Source organism: Geotrypetes seraphini, chromosome 5, assembly GCF_902459505.1.
Source record: "Geotrypetes seraphini chromosome 5, aGeoSer1.1, whole genome shotgun sequence".
Taxonomy (NCBI): Eukaryota; Metazoa; Chordata; class Amphibia; order Gymnophiona; family Dermophiidae; genus Geotrypetes; species Geotrypetes seraphini.
In genome coordinates this window covers 220,308,670-220,334,080 of record NC_047088.1, presented here as the reverse complement: position 1 = coordinate 220,334,080, position 25,411 = coordinate 220,308,670, and the positions used below count along the sequence as shown (strand labels likewise).

The 25,411-nt window shown below is 43.8% G+C and overlaps 1 protein-coding gene across 1 annotated transcript in view; it reads right to left on the bottom strand.

Moving 5' to 3' along the window:
- PRPF40A (pre-mRNA processing factor 40 homolog A) overlaps positions 1 to 25,411 on the bottom strand; it is a 235,613-nt gene that overhangs the window by 122,152 nt on the left and 88,050 nt on the right. Inside the window, 3 exon segments of the mRNA XM_033944203.1 lie at positions 1,863 to 1,927; positions 5,715 to 5,820; positions 14,905 to 15,261. Of these exon segments, the coding sequence (XP_033800094.1) occupies positions 1,863 to 1,927; positions 5,715 to 5,820; positions 14,905 to 15,261 (528 nt within the window).

Sequence of the window (25,411 nt, the reverse complement as noted above, 5' to 3'; positions counted from 1 at the left end):
CTCTTTTAGTGGGTTCTACAGTCCTTAGAGAAATGTAATTTAAAATCATGCACCGGGCCTATATCTCCCGGAATTGGGGCAAAGCTATGAGTCTTTGGGATGATGCCACCTTTCCCCTTTGCCAGAAAACCATGGGTCCCTGGTCCACCTATTTTTGGAATGCCCTCATGTGACTGTATGGCTCTGGGTCCTCCCCTTTCTAGAGGCTTTGGTAGGGAGATGGGTGCCTAGGGATTATGGCCCGTTGCTTTTAGGGGATCAAAGGGAACTCCTTCAGGGGGGTTTTACTTTCCCATACAGGAAGTTTCTATACACTGCGTTGCTGTTGACAAAACGACTAGTGCTGCAACACTGGGTGGACTCAATGCCTGCATCCTTTCAACAGTGGTTACAAAATATGAAGGAGGTTGCTTCCTTTGAGATACATATCCATCAGTCCGCATTATCTAGCAATAAACGTATTTATGTTTCCCTGTGGAGAGCACTTAGACTGGCAGCTGTGGCGGATATTTCCAATACCCCGCAATGAGTCTGATCTGTTGGACCCTGGGGGCTTATAGACGTCTCTCTACTCTCTCAAGCCGGTATGCCTGAGGTGTGTTTGAATGGTGTGTATGGGGGGTTTGATTGGGGTTTGGATAGTGTGGTTCGTCTGGTGTGCATTGTTGGCAGTTGTGTGTTGGACTGGTAGTGGGAGTGTGTGGGATAAGAGGTCCATTTATTCTAAAAGGTTATTGCAGTCCTGGTTTGTTTCCCGGCGGGTGACATTTTTGGGCATCAGCTCAGTACCCACTCCAAGGGAGTTATACCTAGTTTGCTAATGGCATTGCTATTGCATCTTTGTATTGTATGCGCACTGCATTTGCTGATATTGGTTGGTTTTATTTCTGTTCTCCCATGGTTATGTTATACTGTTGCCCTTCTGGGACAGTTTGCCTTATTTTTCCTTATTATTGCATTGTAACTTCTGTTTTCCAGTTTTGATGCTGGCTGCTTTATCAATAAAAATTATTGAAAAAAAAAAAAAAAAAAAAGGCAGGTACAATCCTAAAGAGAAATGAGGTGGTAAAACTATACATGCTACACAAGGCAGTGGGTATGATTCTAACCACCTTGCTGGCAGACTAGATGGACTACGCTAGTCTTCTTCTGCTGCCTTACTATGTTGGATTAGATGATACAAAATCTCCACAAAATATATAAGATAACCACATAGAGTGGAGTCTTAATAGCATCAACTGTGATAGTCGAGAGTGCTGAGAATCTGTAATAATGATGTTTAAAAAGTAAGGCAGCCAAACTAAATATTTGGTTTGCCCGGTGTGCGTTAGAGGCCTCTTCTTATCTGCATTTTAGAAAACAGATAAAAACTCAATTATTTACTAGGCTAGGGTCTTAACACTTTTTATATTTTTTGCTATGTAAAATTCTCTGCATTCTTTTTATGCATTTTATAATTTTATGTATTTCTCTGTTTACTGGCTTTTAATTGCTGTTTTTATATAACTTGTACTGTTTGTATCTTAATTAATTGTTGTGAACCACTAAGAACTCCCGGGTATGGCGGTATATAAAAATAAATTTATTATTATTATTATTATTTGTCCTTGGAAATCAATAAAGTCTTTATTTTCAGGATTAGGTAATACAACATATACTAAACATAATTTTAGAATATTTCACACTAACACTACTGTATTTACAAATCTCGATTACTTCAATTTGTAAATGTATCTAGCTTCAAGACATCTCCTTAAAAGCTGCAGAAGTATACTTTGTACAGGTGGCCATCATTTATGTGAAATGCCCATAAAACCGCACCATACTAGCTATGAGCAACACAGATGAAAAATTAACATTACCTGTATCTGGGATCATTAATAACCATTTTCATAGCTTGTTCCCATGAAGCAGTAGATGGCACACGCTGTGAAGGAAATTTGCAAATAAATTTAGGTAATAAACAATAATTATAAACTGAAGCCTATATATTCATAGTATTCTATTAAGTAGAATATCTGTGTACCAATTTATTGGGAGATTAGGTTTATACCTTTGATAGTCTTCTTTTTGTTAGTCCTTGTATGATATAACAACAAAGAATCCACTCTGTGAAAACACAATCTAAATTCATTCAAAGTTATGTTAGTATGATCTAAATATACCAATATCAATACATAATAAAAAATATAAATGCATTCAATACTTTATTTCTAACATCATGAATTCATTAAAAAATACTTTGTTTCTAACATCATAAATTCATTAAAAAAACAAGCATACAAACCTACAAATACACACAAACATAACCAAAATGAACATGCCATTTCGGTTATGTTTGTGTGTGTTTGTATTTTATCCTTTTCCCAGTACGTTTCTTCCTCTTGATAAAAAATGTCATCAAAACACGGCTCATGTTGAGGAGGATGGAATTGGATAGTTTTGTGGAAGACTAGATCACTTTTTATCCTCTATGTTGCTGAATACCTTCGGATTACTTCACTGGATTTTTGCACTTGCACTTTTCTAATTTTGATGAACAAGTTTGCACATCAAGCTTTGCATTTTTGTATTTTTGATCTTTACTCAACTTTTCCTCTATTGGATGGCTCAGGACTCCGATTTGTCCCGTTGGCTTTGGTATTGAAGGCCATTTAAACTGAAGCTGAAGTTTGGACTTACTTGAGTTAAGTGACTTTTGAATCTAATGACTTCTTAATGAATTATCGGATTCCTTTGCCTCTTTTAATATTTTTTTTGTTTCTGCTTGAAATGCTTTGACGTATGTTTTTAGGTTTGTATGCTTGTTTTTTAATGAATTTATGATGTTAGAAATAAAGTATTGAATGCATTTATATTATTTATTATGTATTGATATTGGTATATTTAGATCATACTAACATAACTTTGAATGAATTTAGATTGTGTTTTCACAGAGTGGATTCTTTGTTGTTATATTTGATTAGATTGAATCCTTGTATGTCTCTGAATTTAATCTCTCTCAGTGGTTTTGTTTGTTAGTCCTTGTATGATTCCATAAGCTAGGTGTTCAATTCCAACCCGCAATCTGGGAGTTGCAGAAATCCACAAACTTTTCTGAGCACATGCTCCACCCTCTTAGCCTGAGAGCTAGTAAACATACCCGGATAAATTCCATAGCCAAGCAACATACATGGACAAATGCAGAGCACTAAGCTGAAAGTCTAATTAAGAAGATAGAGAGCATGACAGAGGTGAATGGCGAAAAAGTGAGTGATGAATGTGATGTAGAGAAAGGTGGTTGCAATGGATATGTAGCACAGATGAGTAGTAATATGGAACAGAATGAATGTGTAAGTCATGAGAAGGAATCTGCAATAGAATGGTATACTTTTGCTCAGTGAAGGAAGAGATAAAATCTGTGATTTGTTGTTTTGACACCTAGAAGATCTAATCTAATCTTCTATTTGTGCGTCGCTCATACCTATACAGGCTCAAGACAACTGTAAAGAGAGGCACGAAGGGAGAGAGAGAGGGGAGGTGGATAGGTAGGAGGGAGAGGAAGGGGAGAGAAAAAGAGGGGAGAGTGGAGGTGGGAGGGAAGGGAAGAGGAGAGAAGAGAGGGTAAAGGAGATTAAGTATTGAACAGATGGGTTTTCAGTTTTCTTCGGAAGATGATGTGGCAAGGCTCAGTTCTGGTCTTTTCTGTAAGATCATTCCATGTTTTTACTCCTAGAAATGTTTGAACCTTGTTCGTCAGTGGTAGTGAAGGGAATAGTGGAAGAGGGATGTACTGCGTAGACAAAGATTGTAAATAAATCCTTGCAGAAGGGTATTATTTCAGATGCTTGTAAAATCACAACAGTAAAACCTCTGTTAAAGAGAGAAAATTTGGACAGGGAGAACATGAACAGTTATAGACTAATTTCAATTATGCCAGTAGTCTCTAAAATCATTGAGAATATCGTATTAAGAGAACTAGAAATGTTTGTTGAAAGAAAGAACTGGTTAAATGAACAACATGGGTTCAGGAAAGGGCATGGAGTCAAAACATTATTATCATCAACTCTTGATGTCCTGAGAAGAGGGATGGATTTAGGTACTACCTTCTGCCTTGTATCTCTTGATATACAGGCAGGTTTTGATACTGTGGATCACGGTCATCTGAGATTATAGATGATGAAGAAAGGGATGTCCCAAGGGTCTGCACTATCTGCCCTACTATTCAACATTTATGTTGCACCAAAATGAGAGGTAATGAACAAACTGGGAGTATACTACTATATTTATGCAGACAATATCTACTTTTCTTTCCTATCCTAAATGGTGTGGAATATGTTAAGCAGAAATTGGAAAACTGTATGATTAGGATAACAAGATGGATGTGTGAGAATAAAATGGTCTTGAATCTGAAAAAGACAGAGGTTTTATTTGTGGAGAATGATGAAGTATTGTTGAATAAAAGAAAATTGGAGGTGCAGGATGCGACTCCCACCATTTATTAAAATGTTAGGGGTATATTTGGATTCGATGCTCACTATGCAAGAACAGATAATGCAAACAGTTAAAGATGCTTTCTTTCAGTTGAGATTGCTATCAAGGGTAAAATCTATGATGTCAATATCAGATTTTTGGACTGTGATGCAATGTATGGTGATCAAGGGGTTTTTGAGGCAGAAATAAAAGTTAGAAAAAAAGATTGATGTTAAAATCCAAAATGGCCGCCGTCACAAATTCACACCAAAAAACAAAAACAAAAAATAGTGATTTGGGGTCTGGGGAGGTGGGGGACCTGAACCCTACCCTTAAACTGTGAAAAATGACTTTAAAATCATTTTACAAATCATTTGTATGGAGGAAAAGGATTTTCTGCCTCAGAAACAGCTCCAAATGGATCCAGACTTGAAATCTCTGGACTGCCAGCAGGCCAGACACTGACTACAACCTCCGCCCCCATGGATCCACATCCATTCTGTTGGGGGTGTGAAAGGCAGCCTGCGCCTTGAAACCCGGGTGGGTTTCACTCCAGGTGCATACAGCCTGTGCTTCCTGCGCTTGAAACCCATGACAAGGTCACCAGCAAGCAGACTCCCAGGGGAAGGGACCCCGAGTCTAGGAATGGTGGCACACAGCAAGCTGGCTCCACAGATCCACCGGAGTTTTTCTGTGACACAGCAGTCTGGCACCATAGGACCACCTGGAAGGGGTCTCAAAGCACTGAAAAAAAAATTTAAGTGAAAAAAATAAAAAAAAGAAGCAGAGCAACTGTAGAGACTTCTGCATGGATTGCTTGCAAAAATTGTAACTGGAGATGTTTGCTAGCTCTCAGGCTAAGGGAGTGGAGCATGTGTTCAGAAAAGTTTGTGGATTTCTGCAACTCCCGGATTATGGGTTGGGATTGAACACTTAGCATATGGAATCCGGAAGGACGTAACAGAATTAAAATTATCGCTTGCCTTCTTCACCATTTTTAAAATGTACTAGAAACCACAATAGTTTCCTTTGAAAAGTATTAAAGTTTCAAACTGAAAAAATGCATAAGCAAGATAAAAATCAACAGTATACAACACAAATCTACTTATGTCTGTCATCATGGCCTTGACATTTGCACATAAGTACGGTACTACAGCTTTGGAATACAAATTAATTGAGAATTTTTTTTAAAATCCAGAAACAAGTGCATAGTACTGCAGTAACCCCCATTATACCACGTGTACACTCGAAAGTGGAAGTACCTTTTCTTTCAACAATTCTTTAAATGCTTGCTTTGCTTCTTCTTTTGTGTTCCATGTATATGTTTTTTTAACAGGTTTGCTGTTTTCTTTCTCCTCTTTGGGGGAACTGAAAAAACAGATGAATAAATGGAAGATTATGTTTATTAAAATTTGATATACCACCAAATCTTTTATTAGTTCTCAGCGATTTACATCAATTAGGCTCTTACCGTGATAATCTTTCCAGCAGAAAAGCACCCGAGTTCTGAACCTGTGGGTAGTGTATCTTCAATTGAAGAGAGAGCAGAACCAGCCTGGTCTTCAAAACCAAGTTTAATGGTAACCAAAAGTGCAAACCAAGCATAAAACAATCAAGTGGTGGCAACATATGCGCGAAGCCAGCATCTTACTGGCACTGTTGCTGGTTTCTTGGAGTGAAGGAGTGTGGCTATGAGCATCTCAGAGTACTCTTTTTGTACTAAGACTGCGCGTTAAAGAGCTGTGCTGTAAGCCCAAAGTGTTCCGGATTCTTTAGGGTAAGAGCAGTGCCAGATGGAGAGGGAGACTTAGACTCTGGTCTGTTTGCAGTTGGACTAGAGCCGAGTACCATGGGCATCATGGCCAATCTGGAACCACACGGATCACCAGCCTTCGATGTGTCGCTATTCTTTGGATGTCCTATTATTGGCCAAGGCGGGAACATATAAATGAGATCTCTGGTGGGCCAAGGCTGTACTAGAGCATCTATACTGGCATTATTCCGCTCGTTTCTTTGACTGAAGTATTGTGCGGTCTTATGATTGTGAGCTGACATCAGGTCAAAAGCTGGACACCCCCAGCACTGAACAATCATGTTGAATGCTACCTGGGACAAGGACCACTCCTCTAGATCCAGTGTTTGTCAACTGAGAAAGTTGGTCTGAACACTGCTCACTCCTGCTACATGCGCTGCCGAGATGGCTAGCATAGTTCTCTGCCAGCGAAATAACGGCTGGGCTCCAATTTTAACGGTGCACTCTTGGTGTCTCCTTGCCTGTTGATATAAGCCACTGCTGTGACACTGTCCAAGAAAACTGACCGATTTCCCTTTCAGTGTCTCCTGGAAGACCCTTAACACCATTGAAATGGCTCAACTCCAATCTGTTGATGAAGCATGTTCCCTGTGAAGGCTCCTAGCTGCCTAGGCTGGCTGACCTTTGCAATGATCTCTCCAGGCATAACGACTGGCATCTGTAGTCAGGATCACCCATGTTGCTATGCAGAGAGGCTATCCTTTGGACAGTGACTTCAGCCTTAACCATTGCAAATTGACAGGCATCCACTGTCCAAAGGCATCTGAAAGGAGCCTGAATGCAGCAACCAGGGGGGACATAGTGCACTCTGGAAAGGTCAGAGATGGGCTTTCACCCACAGTACCACCTCTATCGTCACCATCATAGACCCCATTAACTGTATATAATGCCTGGCTGGAATTGCCCCCTTGAGAACCAGCATCCCCTATAGAAGAAGCACTTCTGGAGAGTGGAGGCATTGATTCAGATCCCCAATCATCTCAGTCCTTCTCTGACTGGACCTCGGGTTCCCGGAGACCCTTTTCCTGTGAAGGAGCCAAGTTCTGTAGGGAGAAACCCTCCTGTGTACTAACTGGAACAGTTTCAGCTGGACCTGGAGACTGCCTGTACTTCAAAGGCCACAAAATAATAATAATAATAACAGCTTATATACCGCAATATCGTGAAGTTCTATGTTGTTTACAAAGATTAAGCAAAGGTACAAATTGATTGACTTTAAGAGGGGAGGAAGAAAGAGGGTTAATAGAACAGGAAATCCATTTTTGAGGAGAGAGTGATCAATAGAATAAGTTAATCGCTATAGAGGGGAGAGAAAAGAGAGGATCAGTTGTCTAGATACTTTAGGAACAGGTATGTTTTCAGACGTTTCCTAAATTCCTCATAAGTAGTGGGCGAAAGTAATTGTTCTAGATCTTTACCCCATGATGCTGCTTGGTGCGAGAGAAGATGTTCATGGTGTTTTTTCAGTTTACAACCTCTCATTGGGGGGGGGGAAACGAAGTTGGAATGTGAGCTTCTCTTGTGTCTGTTGGCTGAGAAGACGAAAAGGTCAGTTATATATTTAGGGGCAAGTCTGTGTAATGCTTTGAAGCAGAAGCAGACAAATTTAAACTTTATGCGCGCCTCCATTGGCAGCCAATGCAGCTGCCGGTAGTAGGGTGTCACGTGGTCAAACTTCCTCAGCCCAAAAATCAGTTTGAACTCTGCATTTTGCATCAATTGTAAACGCTGCATGTTCTTTTGGGAAATTGCTAAATAGGCGATGTTACAGTAGTCAAGTAGACTCAGTACGAGGGATTGGACTAGAGTTCTGAATGCTGCTGTATCGAAATAAAATCAGAGTCAAAAACCTGACCTGAGTCTCCGGAGGACCTTTTTAGGACTCTCTCAAGTATCCTCCCTGCTGGTGTCTGCACATTTTTGCTTTACTAACAGCACCAGATCACAAGTAGAAGAGCTCTAGGAGGGATTTATGCTCTACTTCTCGAGCTTTCTGGGCCTCTGGAGGGTCCTGGGGGAGCTAAACCCACAACTCCCGCCCACCCCTCTTGTATGCCAGGCTCCTCAGGAGCCCATGCCAACACAAAATTGGCATATAGTAGTTAAACCACCCATGGAGTCCATCCTGACTGGTTTTAGACCCAAATGAAGTGTTTTGAGACAGGGAAAGGCTTAAAATTGGGAAATCCAAGATGGCCACCACTGCAGCAATTTTGGCCTCAGAAACGGCCCAGGGGAGCTACAATAACAGCCAAAAAATTCCAAAAACAGAATTTTAGGGGTGGAAGACCCTCAAGAAGCCCCAGAAACTCTTAAAAAACCCTAAATCTACTCCATCCTGATGTCTCCCATAGACGGTAATGGATTGTACTCACAGTGCTGCCATGTGTTGTACCTGCATTAGCTCTCACTGTAAATGGAGAAAGGAAAAACTTTTCTGCCTCAGACAAGTAAGGAGGATGTCCAGAGGCTTGTCTCTTCAAGCCGAAAAGCCTGAAACCCTCTACCCACCAGTCTCCACACGATTCTTCCGGGGAGGGGGGGGAGGGGTGCAGCCGGCATCTGTAAGGTCTCCTGACCAGCATGGGGCCAAATCCAACCTGCACTCATACACTTTGAACAAAACCAGGTGAGCAGACTCTCTCAGCTGAACCCTGAGATGATCCAAGTGTTAGGGCAGGCTGGCCAGACAGGTGCCCTGCAGCAAGGGTGACCTGCACAGCTATAGATCTCAGAACATTACAGCTTTTCTCAGAGTTGTCCCAGGACTACTTGGAACCTTTATAGCACCCAAAACCTCAAACAAATATCAGATAAAACCCCAAAACTAAGAAGTTTAAACAGAGAAGATGCAAAGACACCTTCTCAACTTGCTTGCAGAAGGACAAAACTGAGAAGAGAAAGCAGTGGTGGATGATGCAGGGAGGCGGAGTTGAAAATGTAGATGATGCTTTCTACAGTACTCACGGGTGAAGATGAACTACCCACAGGTTCAGAAATCATGTGCTTTTTGCACTGGAAGTAATCCTCTTTAGTATCAAGATAGAAATCAACTCCCTATTAGCAACTATTTCATATCACTACTAAAGTTTTAATGATTATTTCAGGAAACACAACTATGAGCTTTCCATCAAGCTTTGCTTCACCTTAAACAGAGGAGACTATACTGAACTTGTATAGCACAAGCCCTGCTGACCTACTTACAGTAAACTCTCTACCTGTCATGTAACAACAGACCAGCACATACTCTGTGAATACCTAAGACCCCTTGGAGCCTATGTGGCAAGAAATTTTTCAAAGGAAACTCATGAAGTGTTTCTCTTTCAAAGTCAGCATGCAGGCTTGTGATTACAGAATTTATAGGTGAAACTCCCTGATGTTACATGGCAGAAGCGAGCAATCAAGCCTTACTTTTAAATAAATAAATATTTGCACTGCATTTCTGCAGCATCTTTAGTGAATTATTTTGTTCCCTTGGGGTTATATTTTTTGTATCTCTCCAAAAATTGCAACCTAATTGAAAAAAAATCTAAACCTATTTGCATAAGACAAAAATGGCAAATTTTATTACCCACACGTAAAAATAAAACAACAAAAAAAAACACCACTTGATCAAGGTACAATACAATGAGGATAAGAGGGTAAGCAGTCACCTATTTCAAGCCTATTCTATAAAGAAAGTACCGGTCGGTGCCTACTTTATTCTACAGCAGTGTTTTTTAACTTCTTCAAGCCAAGTAGAGAATGACACGGGGAAAAAATCTGTCCCCGTCACTGCACCGTCCCCGGCCCACCATCCTCTGCACCGCCCCGTCACCGCCATCCCTTTCACCGCCCCGTCACCGCCACTGCCATCCCATTCACCGCCCCGTCTAGCACCCATCTTCTTCCCTCCGCTCCCCCATAGTCTGGCATCTGTCTTCTTCCCTTCCAGCGTCTTCTCTCCACTCTGCCTTCCACATTTCCTTTCAGGGTCTGTTCCTCTCTACCCTCTTTCAATGTCTGTTCTATTCCTTTCCACCACCACCCTTCCCTCCCTCCTTTACCAACTGTTCCTTTCTACCACCCTTCTTTCATATCTTCTATCAGTCCCCCCACCATCACTAGCAGTCTCTCTTCTCCCTTACCAGGAGCAAATAGAACTTCTGAAAATTGTATTGCTGAGGCATTATTTCTAGTACGCCTTTTTTTCCAGATGGATAATGACATCAATTTTATAATTCTTACTGTCTGCTCTGATTTCATTCACAATTTGGTTTTTGTTTTGTACCTAAGGATTCCATGAGGCATTTAACCTTTTCCTGTCTCTTCTGTGATTTCAAGTTGATTCCTTCAATAATGGAGTCTCAAGGCAGTAGTAGTTTTCTATTTTGGGCTCTTTTGACATTGTTTAAGGGATTTCTTGTACATTTGGTGCTGGTCTTCTTTGATGAGGTCACTTCAGAATCTATTTCCAAGGAAGAGAAACTTTTTCCCTTTCACCCCCTCCTTCCTTGTGTGAGCCGGAACACGCGGTCCCCGCAAGCAAGTAATTTTATATCATTTTCATTCTATTCATTCATAGAAATTAAAATCTAGATAATGCCAGTCACATAACAAAACATGATTTTACAAAAATAATTCCCTGCACGGTCAAGCCTGCAAGGATTACTAGATGTCTTTCAGCAGCTCCCCTCCCTCCCTCCCCCTTACCGTTGTGGCCAAGTCAAAATGATCTACCAACAATAAAATTTTAAAAACACAAAGCACACTGTACGCAGAGAAAATGTTAATTATCATTTATATTCCGCGGGTTTTCAAAGAGGTCAAGGCAGATGACTTTATGCAATGTCACCTCAGTAACAACTATACAAAAATAGACAAATATTCCCCCTCCCTTTTTACTAAACTGCGATAGCGGTTTTTAGCGCAGGGAGCTGCGCTGAATGCCCCACGCTGCTCTCGACGCTCATAGGCTCCCTGCGCTAAAAACCGCTATTGCGTTTTAGTAAAAAGGGGCCATAGTGCAAAATATAGACAGCAGATATAAATTCTCAAAACGGACACATTTTGATCACTAAGTTGAAAATAAAATCATTTTTCCTACCTTTTTGTCTGGTGATTTCATGAGTCTCTGGTCCTTCTTTCTTCTCCTGCCCCCCCCTCTTTCTTTCTCTCTCCCCCTGGCTCCCCTCTTTATTTCTGCCTTTCTTTCTCTCTTCCCCTGGCCTCCTTTATTTCTCTCTCCCCCTGGCCCTCCTCTTTTTTTCTGCCTTTCTTTCTCTCCCTCTTGACCCCCTCTTTATTTCTGCCTTTCTTTCTCTCTCCCCCCTGGCCCCCCTCTTTATTTTTTTCCTTTCTTTCTCTCTCCCCCTAGCCCCCACAAAGCCATCGTGCCAATTTCTCCACTTCCACGATTCTTTCCCTACCCTCACCCCCAAGCCAGCAACCGATTTCTCTCTGCTCCTTCCCCGATGTCCTGATGTCCTGAACTTCATCGGGCAGCAGCAGCATTCACTGCTGTTGCCCGCTTCAGGCCTTCCTCTCTGTCGGGTCCTGTCTTCATGAAAACAGGAAGTAGGCAGGACCCGGCAGAGAACAAGGCCTGAAGCCGGCAACAGCAGCGAATTGTAAACGCTGCTGCTGCCCGAAGAAGGTAATGGAGCACGAGGCAGACCGCTTCTCCCCCCTCCCAGCCGAACACCCGCTGACCCTCCTATCTCCCCCCCTCCGTGAATCTTTCCGACCCTACCAGCGAGAGCAGCAAACCTCCTTCGCGGCTTTCTCCTCCCTCTGCCGCGTCACTGATGACATCATCAGTGATACAGCAGAGGGAGGAGAAAGCCGACGCTACTGGAGGGAGGTTTGCTGCTTTCGCTGGGAGGGTCGGAAAGGTTCACTTGGGGGAGGAGAGATAGGAGGGTCAGAGGGGGTTCGGCTGGGAGGGGGGAGAAGCGGTCTGCCTCGGTGCTCCAAGGCCTGGCGCCATTACCTTTTTCACCCCTCCCGCCCCCCCCCTTGGTACGCTACTGCTCTCCAGCTCTCCTTAGTTTGCCGGTTTTCTTTTTCGGCGACCGGCACGCGCGGCTGCTCAAAGTTCAATCTTCTACTCTGCTGCAACTTCCTGTTTCCGGTTGGGTCAGAGCAGAAGATTGAATACTGAGCAGCCGCGCGTGCGTGGCTCTTTTGAAAGCGTTCCGGTCGCCGAAAAAGAAAGCCGGCAAACTAAGGTGAGGTGGAGAGAGGAAGCTGGTTAAACGATCGAGCCGGCATGCAGGTGGGGGCTGCGGGAACCGCACGATCCTTTATGCCTCACTGCGGTGACAAGACCATTCACCGCTCCACGGGGCGGTGATGGCCTTGTCCCCGTCCCCGTCCCCGCAGAGGCTGCTAATTTTCATTCCCCGTTTTTGGCGGGTTACCCGTGGCTAAACGCAGTAGCCGCGGGTAAACCGCCACCGTGTCATTCTCTAAAGCCAAGTACCTCCTAAGCCTAACAAATACCAACCAAATACCCCCACCTAAGCTCTGTCCCCAGACTCATCCAAGCTCCACCCCACACCAGCCCAAGCTCGATCCCTGACTCCATCCCCATAATAATAGTGCTTATTGTAATGTAATTTCTTGCATCAATTTTTCATATACACACAATATAATCTTATTAACACATAATGGTAACCACAAAATAAAAAAAAACATAATTAACATTTTCTCTGCATACAGTGTGCATTATCATTTATATTTGGGTTTTTGTTTTTTTTATAAAGAGGTCAAGGCAGATGACTTTAAAATATGCAATGTCACCTCAGTAACAACTATAGAAAAATAGACAAATATAGTGCAAAAAACATTTTGATTACTAAATTGAAAATAAAATCATTTTTCCTACCTCATGAGTCTCTGGGTTGCACATCCTTCTGACTGTGCATCCAATATTTATTTCTTTCTGCCTCCTGCATGCTTTCTCTCCTCCAGACCTCATTCCCTTCCCCAACCAACATCTGTCCCTCCATGAGTCCAACTTTGCTTCCTCTCTCCTCCACCCCTATTGGCAATATGTCTCCCCCTCTCTCTCTGTCCATCTGTCTTGAAAGAACCGAGCATCTATCCCACCCACTCTACTGCCACATCCAACATTTCTCCCTCTCTCATCTCCCAGATCATGTGCAGCATTTTAACCACTGCCCACTAGCCCCATGCCCATGTCTCCTTCTATCTCCTCTCTCCAACACCATGCCAATCTCTCCCTCCATCTTATGTCCAACATTCCTCCCTCTTGCAACCCCTTCAATCTTTCCCTCTAGTCCCGCTCCACCACTATATCCAACATTTTTCCCTTTCATCCTTCTATTTCCCATGCATCTCTACCTCACTCCTCTATGCCCAATTTTCCTTTCTGCCTTTCCCCATGTGCACCATCTCTCACTCACATACTCATGCCCAACAATTTTCCCTTTCTATTCCCTCCCTCCTATGTCCCAAGTTAGTGTCCCCTTCCTCCCTCACTTCTGTGCCCCATGTTCATGCCCCCTCCCTTCCTTCTGTGTCGAGTTTGTGCCCCCTTCCCCCTCCTTGCCTTCGTCCCAAAATTAAGTTGTAAGCCGGGGATCCCTATCTGCTCGCCCCTGCTGAAGCCACTACTAGGGATCCCTGCCTCCCTCCCTCCTGCTCCCCCCCCTCACGAAGTCAACTCAGTTACTTGTTGGAGCCGCACTCGCTCCCTCCACCCGCAGTGAACTCCGTGCAGGGATGGCGCAAGCAACGATTCACACGCTGCATGTGTCTGGCTCACAAGCCTTCCCTCTGACGTCAACTCTGATGTCTGAGAGGAGGTTTCCGAGTCAGCTACTTACGTGCAGTGTGTGAGTCGCTGCATGTGCCATCTCTGCATGAAGTTTGTTGGGGGTGGAGGGAGTGAGCGCGGCTCCAACAAGTAACTGGGTCAACTTTGGGGGGAGGGGAGGGTACAGGCAGAAAAGGAGGGAGGGATCCCTGGCAGCGGCTTTAGCAGGGGGGGCAGGGGGAAGGCGTGCAGTCAGGGATACCCGGCGGCAGCAGCAGCTTCTACTGACAGGCAGGGAATATCCTCCGCGGCAGCCAGGCAATGTACCCCCAAGGGTACATGTACTGCATGTTGAGAAACACTGTTCTACAGAATATGAGCACCAAGTGACACCATAGCTGGTGCAAATACCTATGCCTAAATGCTAGCCAGAATGTTGTGTCAATTATAGTATTGTATTTTATAATTTACATGCATAATTGTGCACCTCACAATAGCAGCTATCTCTGTGAAATGCAGCAGATCTTCCTCGGCACATGCACACGCTCCCTGGTAAAGTACACATCATCAAAGCATGGTGTGCACTACTCTACTAACTGGTATTCTACAAGAGAGGCCTCTTGTGCGCATGACTAGAATACCATCATTTATGGACCTTTCTGATACCTAAAAATATGTGGCTCCTTATAAAATCAACCCCAAAAGGCCTACTAGTATAGTTATGACAGTCAAAGCTCTCACCACCATTGAAATGGGACATCAGTTCCTGTGGGGCACAATAAATTCCCTAAATTATATTCTCAGGTGCATTTTTGTAGTTTAATGAAAGAAATTAAAATTTCCTAACAACCAGGAAACAGCTTCAACTTGAACTTACTCCACTGAGAGCTCCTGTTTAGAAGGTTCTTCTGTTGCACTATTAGAGGCTTCTGCATCTATCTCTGGTACAGTTGGAACTGCAGATTGCTCTTGCTCTTCACTTGTAACAGTGCCAGTACTTTCATTCTCTACAGCAGATACTGCACTATCAGCAACTGCTAGGTCAGTTTCAGTAGCTACAGGAGCAGCCGTGGTAGTGGCAGCAGTGGCAGTTGCAATAGCAGGAGCAGCAACAGCAGCAGGAACAGGAGCAGGAGCAGCAGGAGCAGGGGTAGCAGGAGCAACCACTGTACTAGGAGTCTCTTGTGCAGCAGCAGGAGGAGCAGATGGTGCTGGAGAAGAATCCTCTTGTTTGCTGTCAAATATTGAACATTAAATATGTCATTATTGAAACAATTCAAATAATCTGACCACAAAAGATTTAATGGTTATCAAAACAGTTATAATGGTCTGACAAAGTTAGCTAAATAAGTGGCATCAGTCACCATGTTATCTACTGTATTGTGCACATAAATTCATATGCTTTAAGTAGAATAAACTAAAAAATACAGGAAAAACAGAAATAAGGGCACCAATTTCATCTACAGCCTTAATAATAATACCACTCAAACATATATACCCACATAACCTTTCTAGTAAAGAATAACATGGGAAAAAATTTTCCCCCATTGTCACGAGCTTGGTCCCTGTCTCCGCCCCATCCCCGCCAGCTCGGTTCCCGCCCCCGTCCCCCCCAAACCATCTGATCCCATCCGCACAAATCTTGAATAGTTTTATACTGAATTTACTGCACTCTTTAGTTTTAGCACAACTTGACTACTGTAATTCATTATACCTCAGAATTACTTAAAAAGAACTCAGTCAAACTAATACATTAACCTAAAAAGTTTGATCATGTCACACCCCTACTAATAAAATCACACTGGTTACCAAGTCACCACAGAATCACATATAAAACCCTAATGCTTACATTCAAAGCAAAAATCTCACACACACTCCAGGATTCATTGACAGACTACTTATCCCCTATTGCTCTTCAAGAACACTTTGCTCCAGTAACCAATATCTCCTACACGTCCCTTCTTTAAGACACTTGGAAACAAATATTCTCTGTTACCACCCCTACCCCTTGGAACTCACGTCCACTATATGGTGAACACCCTGGGAGAGGATGCTAGGCCAAAGGGTAGAACTTTTTATTGATAATGGTGGTGTACTACTTGAAACCAGAGAAACTTCCTGTAATCTGGGTGAATAGGAAAGTGAGTGTAGGCCTCTGGGGTCCAGAGAGCATAGCCAATCATTGTGATCCAAAGGGGGATACTAAGTTGCTAGGGACATCATCCAAAACTCCTTGGCAATAAATTTGTTGAGGCCTCTGAGATCCAAAATCGGCCGAAGACATTCTGTCTTCTTCGGAACGAGAAAATATCTGGAATAAAACCTCCTCTGCCCCAGAGGAACCTTCTCAATGGCATTGAGAAGGAGAAGGGATTCTATCTCCAGAAGAAGGACGTCTGCTGAGGGTAAAAAGATGACTCTCTTGGAGGATATCTGGGGGAATCGTAACAAAACAAACAGAGTATCCCTCTTGAATGACCCTCAGAACCCAAAGATCTGTGGTGATCAACTGCCAAAGATGAAAATAGAGTTGGAGGCGACCCCAAATTGGCTGTGGGAGAGATTGAGACAAAGGAACAGTGACTATGCTCTCTAGAATCTCATCAAAAAGACTGAGTGCGCTTTGGAGGAGCTGATGGTTGAGATTTTTAAGTGCACTGTTGTTTCTGTTTCTTCTGCTGCATCTAATAGGAGCAGAAGGTTTAGCAGAAAAACGCCTCTGATAAGAAAAGGAAAGTTTAAAGGATTTTGCAGCACCTGGTTTTGTTTTGGATTTAACCAAAGCATCCCATGTTTCTCATGATCAGTGAGCTTTTGAGTGGCATTTTCAAAAGAGGCCCCAAAAAGTTCATCTCCTAAGCATGGGATATTAGCCAATCTGTCTTGGAAGCTAGTATCTATATCTACTACTCTAAGCCAGACTAAAACTCTCATGGCTACAGACATTAAAGAGTAAATTCAAAAGTACCGTAAGCAGACCTAATCATATACTTTCGTAGTTGGGTAAGAGTACGAAGGAGAAACAAACTCTTTCAGATGTTTAGAAGGAAGATATTTCTCAAAAGCAGGAAATTTCGTAAGAAGATGTTTTGTGTAACAAGAAAAATAGAAATTTTAATTGATGACTCTGTTTGCCAACTTGGAATTCTGGTAAAGGTGACGGTCAAATTTGTCCATAGTGCGTCCCTCTCGACCGGGAGGCCCTGAGGCATAGACCTGGGATGGATTAGACTTCTTTAAAGTAGATTCCACCACTAACAACTGGCGCTGAAGTTGCTGCTTGTCAAAACCTGGAACAGAGACGATTATATAAAGAGAGTCCAACTTTCTGGAACTACAGGTATAGTGAGAGGGGTCTCCCAGATCTTATGAAGAGTCTCTTTAAGAATACCATGTAAAAGGAGTCTTAAGAGCTCTTTAGGACGTTGACCATAATCTAAAGTCCGGCAGAATCAGCCTCAAACTTGACAGAGAGATATTTACCCAAGTGTCTAATAAATTTGGTGAACAAAAGTCTCTCAATAGGAGATTACACCTAGGAGGAAACCGGCATGGAGAAGAAAGGGAGAAGTCCACATCTGAATCAAACTGAAGATCAGAATCAACCAGCAGCTGTGAAGATGAACTGTGTTGATGTTTGCGCTTGGACCAGTGCCAATCTGATGACGAACTCGAAGTTGGGGACCGTGCACACTTAGAAGCGCATTCAGGAAGATGATGTTTCTTCTTGGAAGAAGTCGGTATCGAAGAACTAGCGTGCTTAGAACCATGTGCACATAAGCGATGTTTCATGACTGCCGTCAGCGTCGGAGACCTATGGTGCTCAGTAACACATGCAGGAGAATGGCGTTTCCTCTTGGAGGAGTATTTGCTAGAATGAGAATGATGAGGAGAAGGAGATGATAGATGATGCCTCGATGAACTTGAATGGTGGGTGGATGCAGTGCAGGATCGCCGAGATGATCGGTGTCGAGAGGTGGATCGATGTGGTACCAATGAGCCCATGGCAGTACCGGAAGACCTTGTGGTATGCTCGTGCCGCGGGGGTACCGAAGTAGTCAGTATCAGGGTCATAAGGCAAAACATGCTCCCAAACTCTAAGCGGAGAAGCAAGCACCGGTACCATTGGCTTTTCTGCTGGTACCAAAGGTGCCATGGCTTGCCTCGTAGAGGGTGACTCTGATGAGGATGCAGCCCACGATGGAGAAGAGATGAGCCATGAGAGAGATTGTCGCTTAGCCAGCATAACTGGACTTGATGCCACAGTGGCTTGTGACATCGACTAGGAAGCTGGTGGCTTTTTAACTGGCTTACCAGAGGGAACAATGTCCTCCTACACCAGTGTCAATGTTGGTGTCTTCGATATCAGTGGTTGAGATGCCTTGTCGACGTCCATGCTGGTGTGAGTAAATTTTCCTGCTGTAGCTTGCAGCTTTTGATAGTATTTTTCTGAAGTGTAGAACAATGCGTGCAGGACTCTACATGATTTTCCAGGCCAAGGCACTGTAAACACCAATTATGGAGGTCGGTGAGAGATATGGGCCAATAATACCTGCCGCACTTTTTAAAACACGCTAACAGGGGGGACATTGCCAGGAAGACCGCCTCAGCCAAATTAAACTCAATGGCTGAGATGAAAGAAAAGGCTCCGCCAGCGAAGGGAAAAAAAAGAACCCTGCTTTTTTTTTAAAGGTAAAAATAAAAACGGGAAAATGGAAAACTAAGAAAAGAGAAAAAAATATGCGAAAGTGGGAAGTCAAAATTTGAACAATGTTCACAAAATACACAAATTCTTAGCTCTGCAGAAAACTAAGAACTGAGGAGCTGTGCACCTAAGTAGGACGAGAAGGCACTCGCGCATACGCGGTGCAGTCAGTCGCAAACTTTCTAGAGTTCTTAAAGTGATAATTCACTTTTAAAGCTGTCCGTACTGGGGCTCCATGGATGATGTCACCCACATGTGAGAATATGCTGCCTTTTGTCCTGGGATAATTCTAATAATCCACTTTTTTTCTTTTTCTTTCTTTTTAATCAAATTTCCACAGGAGGTAAATTAAGCTAAAAATTTATATAACCTATTTCATATTCAATGCTCAGGCATTATAAGGATATTCAGACATCCACCTCAGTATTATAACTTATGATGGCAGAGATCCTCATTATTCCCAACCTGGCTATATATCATATTTTTTTTTGTTTCCTTTGTTACTACTTTTTTTTCAACTATAATTTCTCTTACTCTCTTATTCAACTCGATAAATAAATAAATACTTATTTCACAGAGTATATGTTTCCCAGCAACATTAGTAGATATGAAGCGGAACTTAGCTTTTAATTTGTAGTTGTGATTCTTATCCCCTTGCCAACGCATTTCGCAAATGCTTCATCAGGACGGGGAATCTAAGTTTACCATTTCTGCTTATTTCTCATAACCGCTAGCGTACCCATGTCCTGGGATAAAGCATAGTACCTAAAAAGCACAGTTACTTGCCATAATAGGTGTCATCCGGGGACAGCAGGCAGATATTCTCACATGTGGGTGACGTCATAACATAAGAACATAAGAACATAAGAACATAAGAAATGCCATCACCGGATCAGACCTTCGGTCCATCAAGTCCGGCGATCCGCACACGCGGAGGCCCTGCCAGGTGTACACCTGTTGTAATTTATAGTCCACCATATCCTTACATGCCTCTCTTAAGGAGATATGCATCTAGTTTGCTCTTGAAGCCTAGGACGGTCGATTCCGCAATAATCTCATCTGGGAGGGCATTCCAGGTGTCAACCACTCTCTGAGTGAAGCAGAACTTCCTGACATTAGTCCTGAACCTGTCCCCCCTTAGCTTCATTACATGTCCTCTAGTCCGTGTCAAATTGGACAATGTAAATAATCTTCTCTGCTCTATTTTGTCGATTCCTTTCAGTATTTTGAAGGTCTCGATCATATCCCCACGCAATCTCCTTTTCTCAAGGGAGAATAATCCTAGTGTTATAAGTCTGTCCTCGTATTCCAGTTTTTCCATACCCTTCACCAGTTTTGTTGCTCGTCTCTGCACCCTCTCCAGCAGTTTTATATCCTTCATTAGGTAGGGAGACCAATGTTGGACGCAGTATTCCAAGTGGGGTCTGACCATTGCCCTATAAAGCGGCATTATAACTTTCTCCGATCTACTCGAGATTCCTTTCTTTATCATGCCCAACATTCTATTTGCCTTCTTTGCCGCTGCCGCGCATTGTGCCGACGGCTTCAGGGTCCTATCTATCAGTACACCCAGGTCCTTTTCTTGTTCACTCTTCCCCAGAGTTGCACCTGACATTGTGTACTCGTATTCCTTATTCTTATTGCCTAAATGCATTACCTTGCATTTCTCCACATTGAACTTCATCTGCCATTTCTCCGCCCATGTTTCTAACCGACACAAGTCGCTCTGGAGTTTCTCTCTATCCTCCTGCGATCTGATCGCCCGGCATAGTTTTGTATCGTCTGCAAACTTGATGATCTCACTGGATGTTCCTTCCTCCAGATCATTGATATAAATATTAAAAAGGATCGGCCCAAGTACCGAGCCCTGGGGTACTCCACTAGTCACTTTCTCCCAGTCGGAGAACTTCCCATTTATGCCCACTCTCTGCTTTCGGTTTTCCAGCCATTTGTCTATCCATCTTTGTATATCCCCCTCTATGCCATGGCTTTGTAGTTTCCTGAGAAGTCTTTCGTGTGGAACTTTGTCGAACGCTTTCTGGAAGTCCAAGTATATTATGTCCACCGGCTTCCCACTATCAATTTGCTCGTTCACGGTCTCAAAAAATTGGAGTAAATTCGTCAAACATGATTTCCCTTTCCTGAATCCGTGTTGACTGGGTTTCATCAAGTCGTGTGCGTCCAAGTGCCGGACCATGCTATCCTTGATCAGTGCTTCAACCATCTTGCCGGGGACAGACGTAAGACTCACAGGTCTATAGTTGCCCGGTTCCCCTCTCGATCCTTTTTTGAAAATTGGGGTGACGTTCGCTATCCTCCAGTCGTCCGGTATCTGTCCAGTTCTGATTGTCAGGTTTGCAAGTTTTTGCAATAACTCTCCGATTTCAACCTTCAATTCCTTTAAGACTCTCGGGTGAATTCCATCCGGTCCAGGGGATTTGTCACTTTTAAGTTTGTCGATCTGATAGTATATCTGGTCTAAGTCCACTTCAACTGTGGTGAGGCTGTCTTCTATTTCTCCTGCAAACACTTTCTCCGCTTCAGGTATTGTTGAGGTGTCCTCCTTCGTAAAGACGGACGCAAAGAAGGAATTTAGTTTGTCTGCGATTTGTTTATCTTCCTTGATGTACCCTTTTCTTCCCTGGTCGTCCAAGGGTCCGACTGCCTCTTTTGCAGGTTTTTTCCCTTTCACATATCTAAAGAAGGGCTTGAAGTTTTTGGCCTCCTGGGCTATTTTTTTCCTCGTATTCCTGTTTTGCATCCCTCACCGCCTTGTGACATTTCTTCTGATCATCTTTATGTTTGTTCCAGGCTTCGGTTGTCTTTATGTATTTCCATTTTTTGAAAGAGTCCTTCTTTTCTTTTATGGCTTCCTTCACCTGTTTGGTAAGCCATGCCGGTTCTCTTTTGCTCTTTGATCTCCGATCTTTGGAAATCCTCGGAATGTAGAGATCTTGTGCTTCTGTGATAGTATTTTTCAGTAGGGACCATGCCTGATCTACCGTTTCAAGTTTGTCCACCTTCTTTTCGAGTCGTTTTTCTACCATGGCTCTCATGCTATCGTATTTACCCTTTTTAAAGTTCAATGTGGTGGTTAAGGTTTTGGCATGTTTCCCTTTCCCGATGTCAAGTTTAAAGTTAATTACATTGTGATCACTCGTTCCCAGTGGAACCATGACTTCCACTACTGTTATCGGTCCCATGAGGCCATTTAGGACCAAGTCCAAGGTGGCGTTGCCTCTTGTCGGCTCTTTTACCATTTGTTCCAGGAAGCAATCCCCTAGCACCTCCAGGAACTTGGCCTCCTTGCCGCAGTTGGAGGTTGCTAGTTTCCAGTCTATCCCTGGGAAATTGAAGTCTCCCAATATAATTACATTGCCTGTCTTGCATTCTTGTTTGATTTCCTCCATCATTTCTGAGTCAGTTTCCTCCGCCTGTCCTGGGGGACGATAGTAAAGGCCAATTTTCGTATCTGCTCCAAATTGACCAGGAATCTTGATCCAGAGTGACTCAAGCTTCTCTTTCATTTCTGTTGTAACCATTTCAACAGAATCTATTCCCTCTTTAATATATAGAGCAATACCTCCACCTTTCTGCCCTACTCGATCTCTTCTATACAGCTTGTATCCCTGTAGTACTGTGTCCCATTTGTTTTCTTCATTCCACCATGTTTCTGTTATGCCAATGATATCCAATATGTCATGTCTTGCTATTGTCTCTAGTTCCCCCATTTTGTTACCTAGACTTCTAGCATTCGTATACATACATCTAAGTTCCCTACGTGTTACCTTTTTGGACCTTCTACTCTTGGCCGTCCCTGTAGTTTCAATTTCGATATCCTTAACTGCTCCTGTGTTATCACCCTTGTTTGCTGTGTGGTCGTCCCCTCCTGTGTCTGATTTGTCCCTTCCTGCTTTTTCTCCCTTATTTGCCGTGAGGTCGTCTTCTCTTGTGTAGGAGTAGTTTTCCTTGGCTTCTTCGTCGGGGCATCCTGCTATCCGTGCCATCGACCGGTGGTCGACTGTCGGCTTTCCCCTATCTTTCAGTTTAAAGCCTTCTCGATTGCCTTCTTCATGTTGCCTGCCAAAACTCTTGCTCCTTCTTTGTTGAGGTGTAGTCCGTCCCTTCTGTAGTACTTGCTTTTTCCCCAGAACGCCGTCCAGTTGCGCACGAAGTCGAAGCCTTCTTCTTCGCACCATCGTCTCATCCAGGCGTTGATTACTTGCAATTCCCCTTGTCTCTTTCCATCCGCTCTTGGTACTGGGAGGATCTCAGAGAAGGCCACCTTCACCTCCCTGATCTTCAGTTTTCTTCCAAGTGAGCGGAGCTGGCCCTTCAGCTCTTCCCTGTCATACTTCCGCCCGCTCACATCATTTGTTCCCACGTGGATAAGCACAGCGGTGTCCTCTCCCCGTGCGCCATCTATGATCCTGGAGATCCTGTTGGTCACATCCTTCACTCTTGCTCCAGGCAGACAGGTGACGACTCTGTCCTCTCTTCCTCCTGCGGTGTGGCTGTCCACATGTCGTATAATGGAGTCGCCTACGATGATCCCCATCTTCTTTATTCGGGGATTCCTTGGGGGGCGTAGGTCCACGTCCTTGGAGTAGGGCCAGTCTTCTTCCTCCAATGATACTCTTGAACTTGTTTCCTGTTCTTTGGGTGGGGCGATGTCTTCCTGTGCTCTCACTATTCCTCCTGATGTGCGGTTGTCTCCTACCTCGTCTTCGGTTTCTTCTGTGTTTGCATGGGTGTCTTCTCTCCTCACATCGGTTTCCTGAGTACAGTTTTCCAGCCCTGGGATCTCTACGTGGTGCTGATGAGCTTCCTCTATGAACATTTCTAGTTCCTTGACCTCGTCGTTTGGGCTGTACTCCACTAGCATCTTCTCCTGTGCTCGGATTCTGTCTTCGAGTTCCATCACTGTTCCTTCCAATAGTCTTACCTGACATTTCAAGCTATCCATCTCCATGCATCGATTGCAAATGTATGCCTGGATCCCCGAAGGGAGGTAGTCATACATATTGCAGCCGATACAGAAGACCGGAAAGCTCACCTTCTGACTTCCTTGGGATTCCATTTCTTACTTCCCTTGTGTGTGCTTGTGTCCCTTTCCTGCTGCTTCCTTATGTTGCTTGCCTTGCTGTCTCTTTTGTGTGTGCTGTTTCCGCTCTACCTCACCTTGATTGTATGTGTGGGTTTGTTCCCTTGGCGTCTGTCTCTTCCTTACCTTTTGTGTTTGTCGCTTTCTTACCGTTCAGTCCTCCTCGGTGTTCTTGATAGTAGGTACTCGTCCCTTGCAAGGCCCTTCGCCGCGCGCCGAACGGCTGGGCGCCGTTGGCTCCGCCCCTTTTAAGGGGGAGTCCGGCGCAGCCTCTGACGCGGTGGGGGTGGGCGGAGCGAACTCTCGCCGCTTCCCCGAGCCTACTGATTCGTCTCTCGCCGCTTCCCCTGCTGTGCCTGGCCCGACGCTGCTCCTCTCTTGGCCGGGACAACGGGAACCCTGGCGCTGGTCTCTTCCTCTCCTCTGCTTCTCCTCTGCCCATCCACGGAGCCCTGGTATAGACAGTGTTAAAAGTGAACTGTCACTAAGTTTTAAAAAACTTCATGACTGTCCACACTGTGCATTGCCAAGTGCCTTCCCGTGGTTCCTCAGTTCTGTAAGCAAGCTAAGAAGCAAATCAGGGGAGGGATGTGAGAATATCAGCCTGCTGTCCCTAGATTACACATGTTATGGTAAGTAACTGTGCTTTATCCTAGGACTAAGCAGACAGCATATTCTGACATGTAGGACTCCCTAGTAGTAATACTGCTTGGCTGAAACAACCATCTTGTCTTGAATAGGATTCTAAACAGTAGTGAGATATGAATGTGTGAATTGAGGACCAAGTAGTAGAGAATGACACGGGACAAATTTTTCTCCGTTCCCACAGGAACTCATTATCCCATCTCGGCGAGTTCTTTTCCTGTCCCTGCCCCATTCCTGCAAGCTCTGTCCTCATCTGCTCTGGTGGTGCAGAGGCATAAACTCTGGTACTGGATGACTTCTTGAGAGTTGACTCTACCAGCAGTGATTGGTGTTGAAGCTGTGGTTTGTTAAATCCCATGGCAGGAAATAATTCTGTAGGAGAGAATCAATTTTCCTTGCGGCTGCAGTGACCAAAAGAGGATTCTCCCAGTTTCAAAAAAGGGCCTCCTTAAGTAGATTATGCAAAGGGAACTTGAGAAGTTCCATAGGTGTTTCATCATAATCTAAGGCGTCTAAAAGTTCTGCTCTGGGCTCAGTGTCAGCCTCTTTCTCAACTGTTTAATGTATTTAGTAAAAGAAAGCCCTTCAGGAGATCTCTTTCTTGGGGGAGGCTATGGATCTGATAGTTTACCATATGATTCCGGTGCAGATAGAGTGGGCTCACACTCAGAGTCAGTATGTTGTTAGGAAAGATCAGAGTCAACCGCAGGCACCCCAGGTGATTCTCTATAAGAAGAAGAGTGGCAAGGAGAGCAGTGAGACTGACGAGACCATGCTCCTCGATGCCTCCAGTATCGATCTGATGAAAACAAAGAGTATCGACGGGAAGCTCTCTTATCCCCAGAAACATGGCAATGATGAGAAGTTGATTGACGATGTCTAGATCTAGAGTGTCTAGTCGATAAAGAGTGTTGATGTATCAAAGAAGAA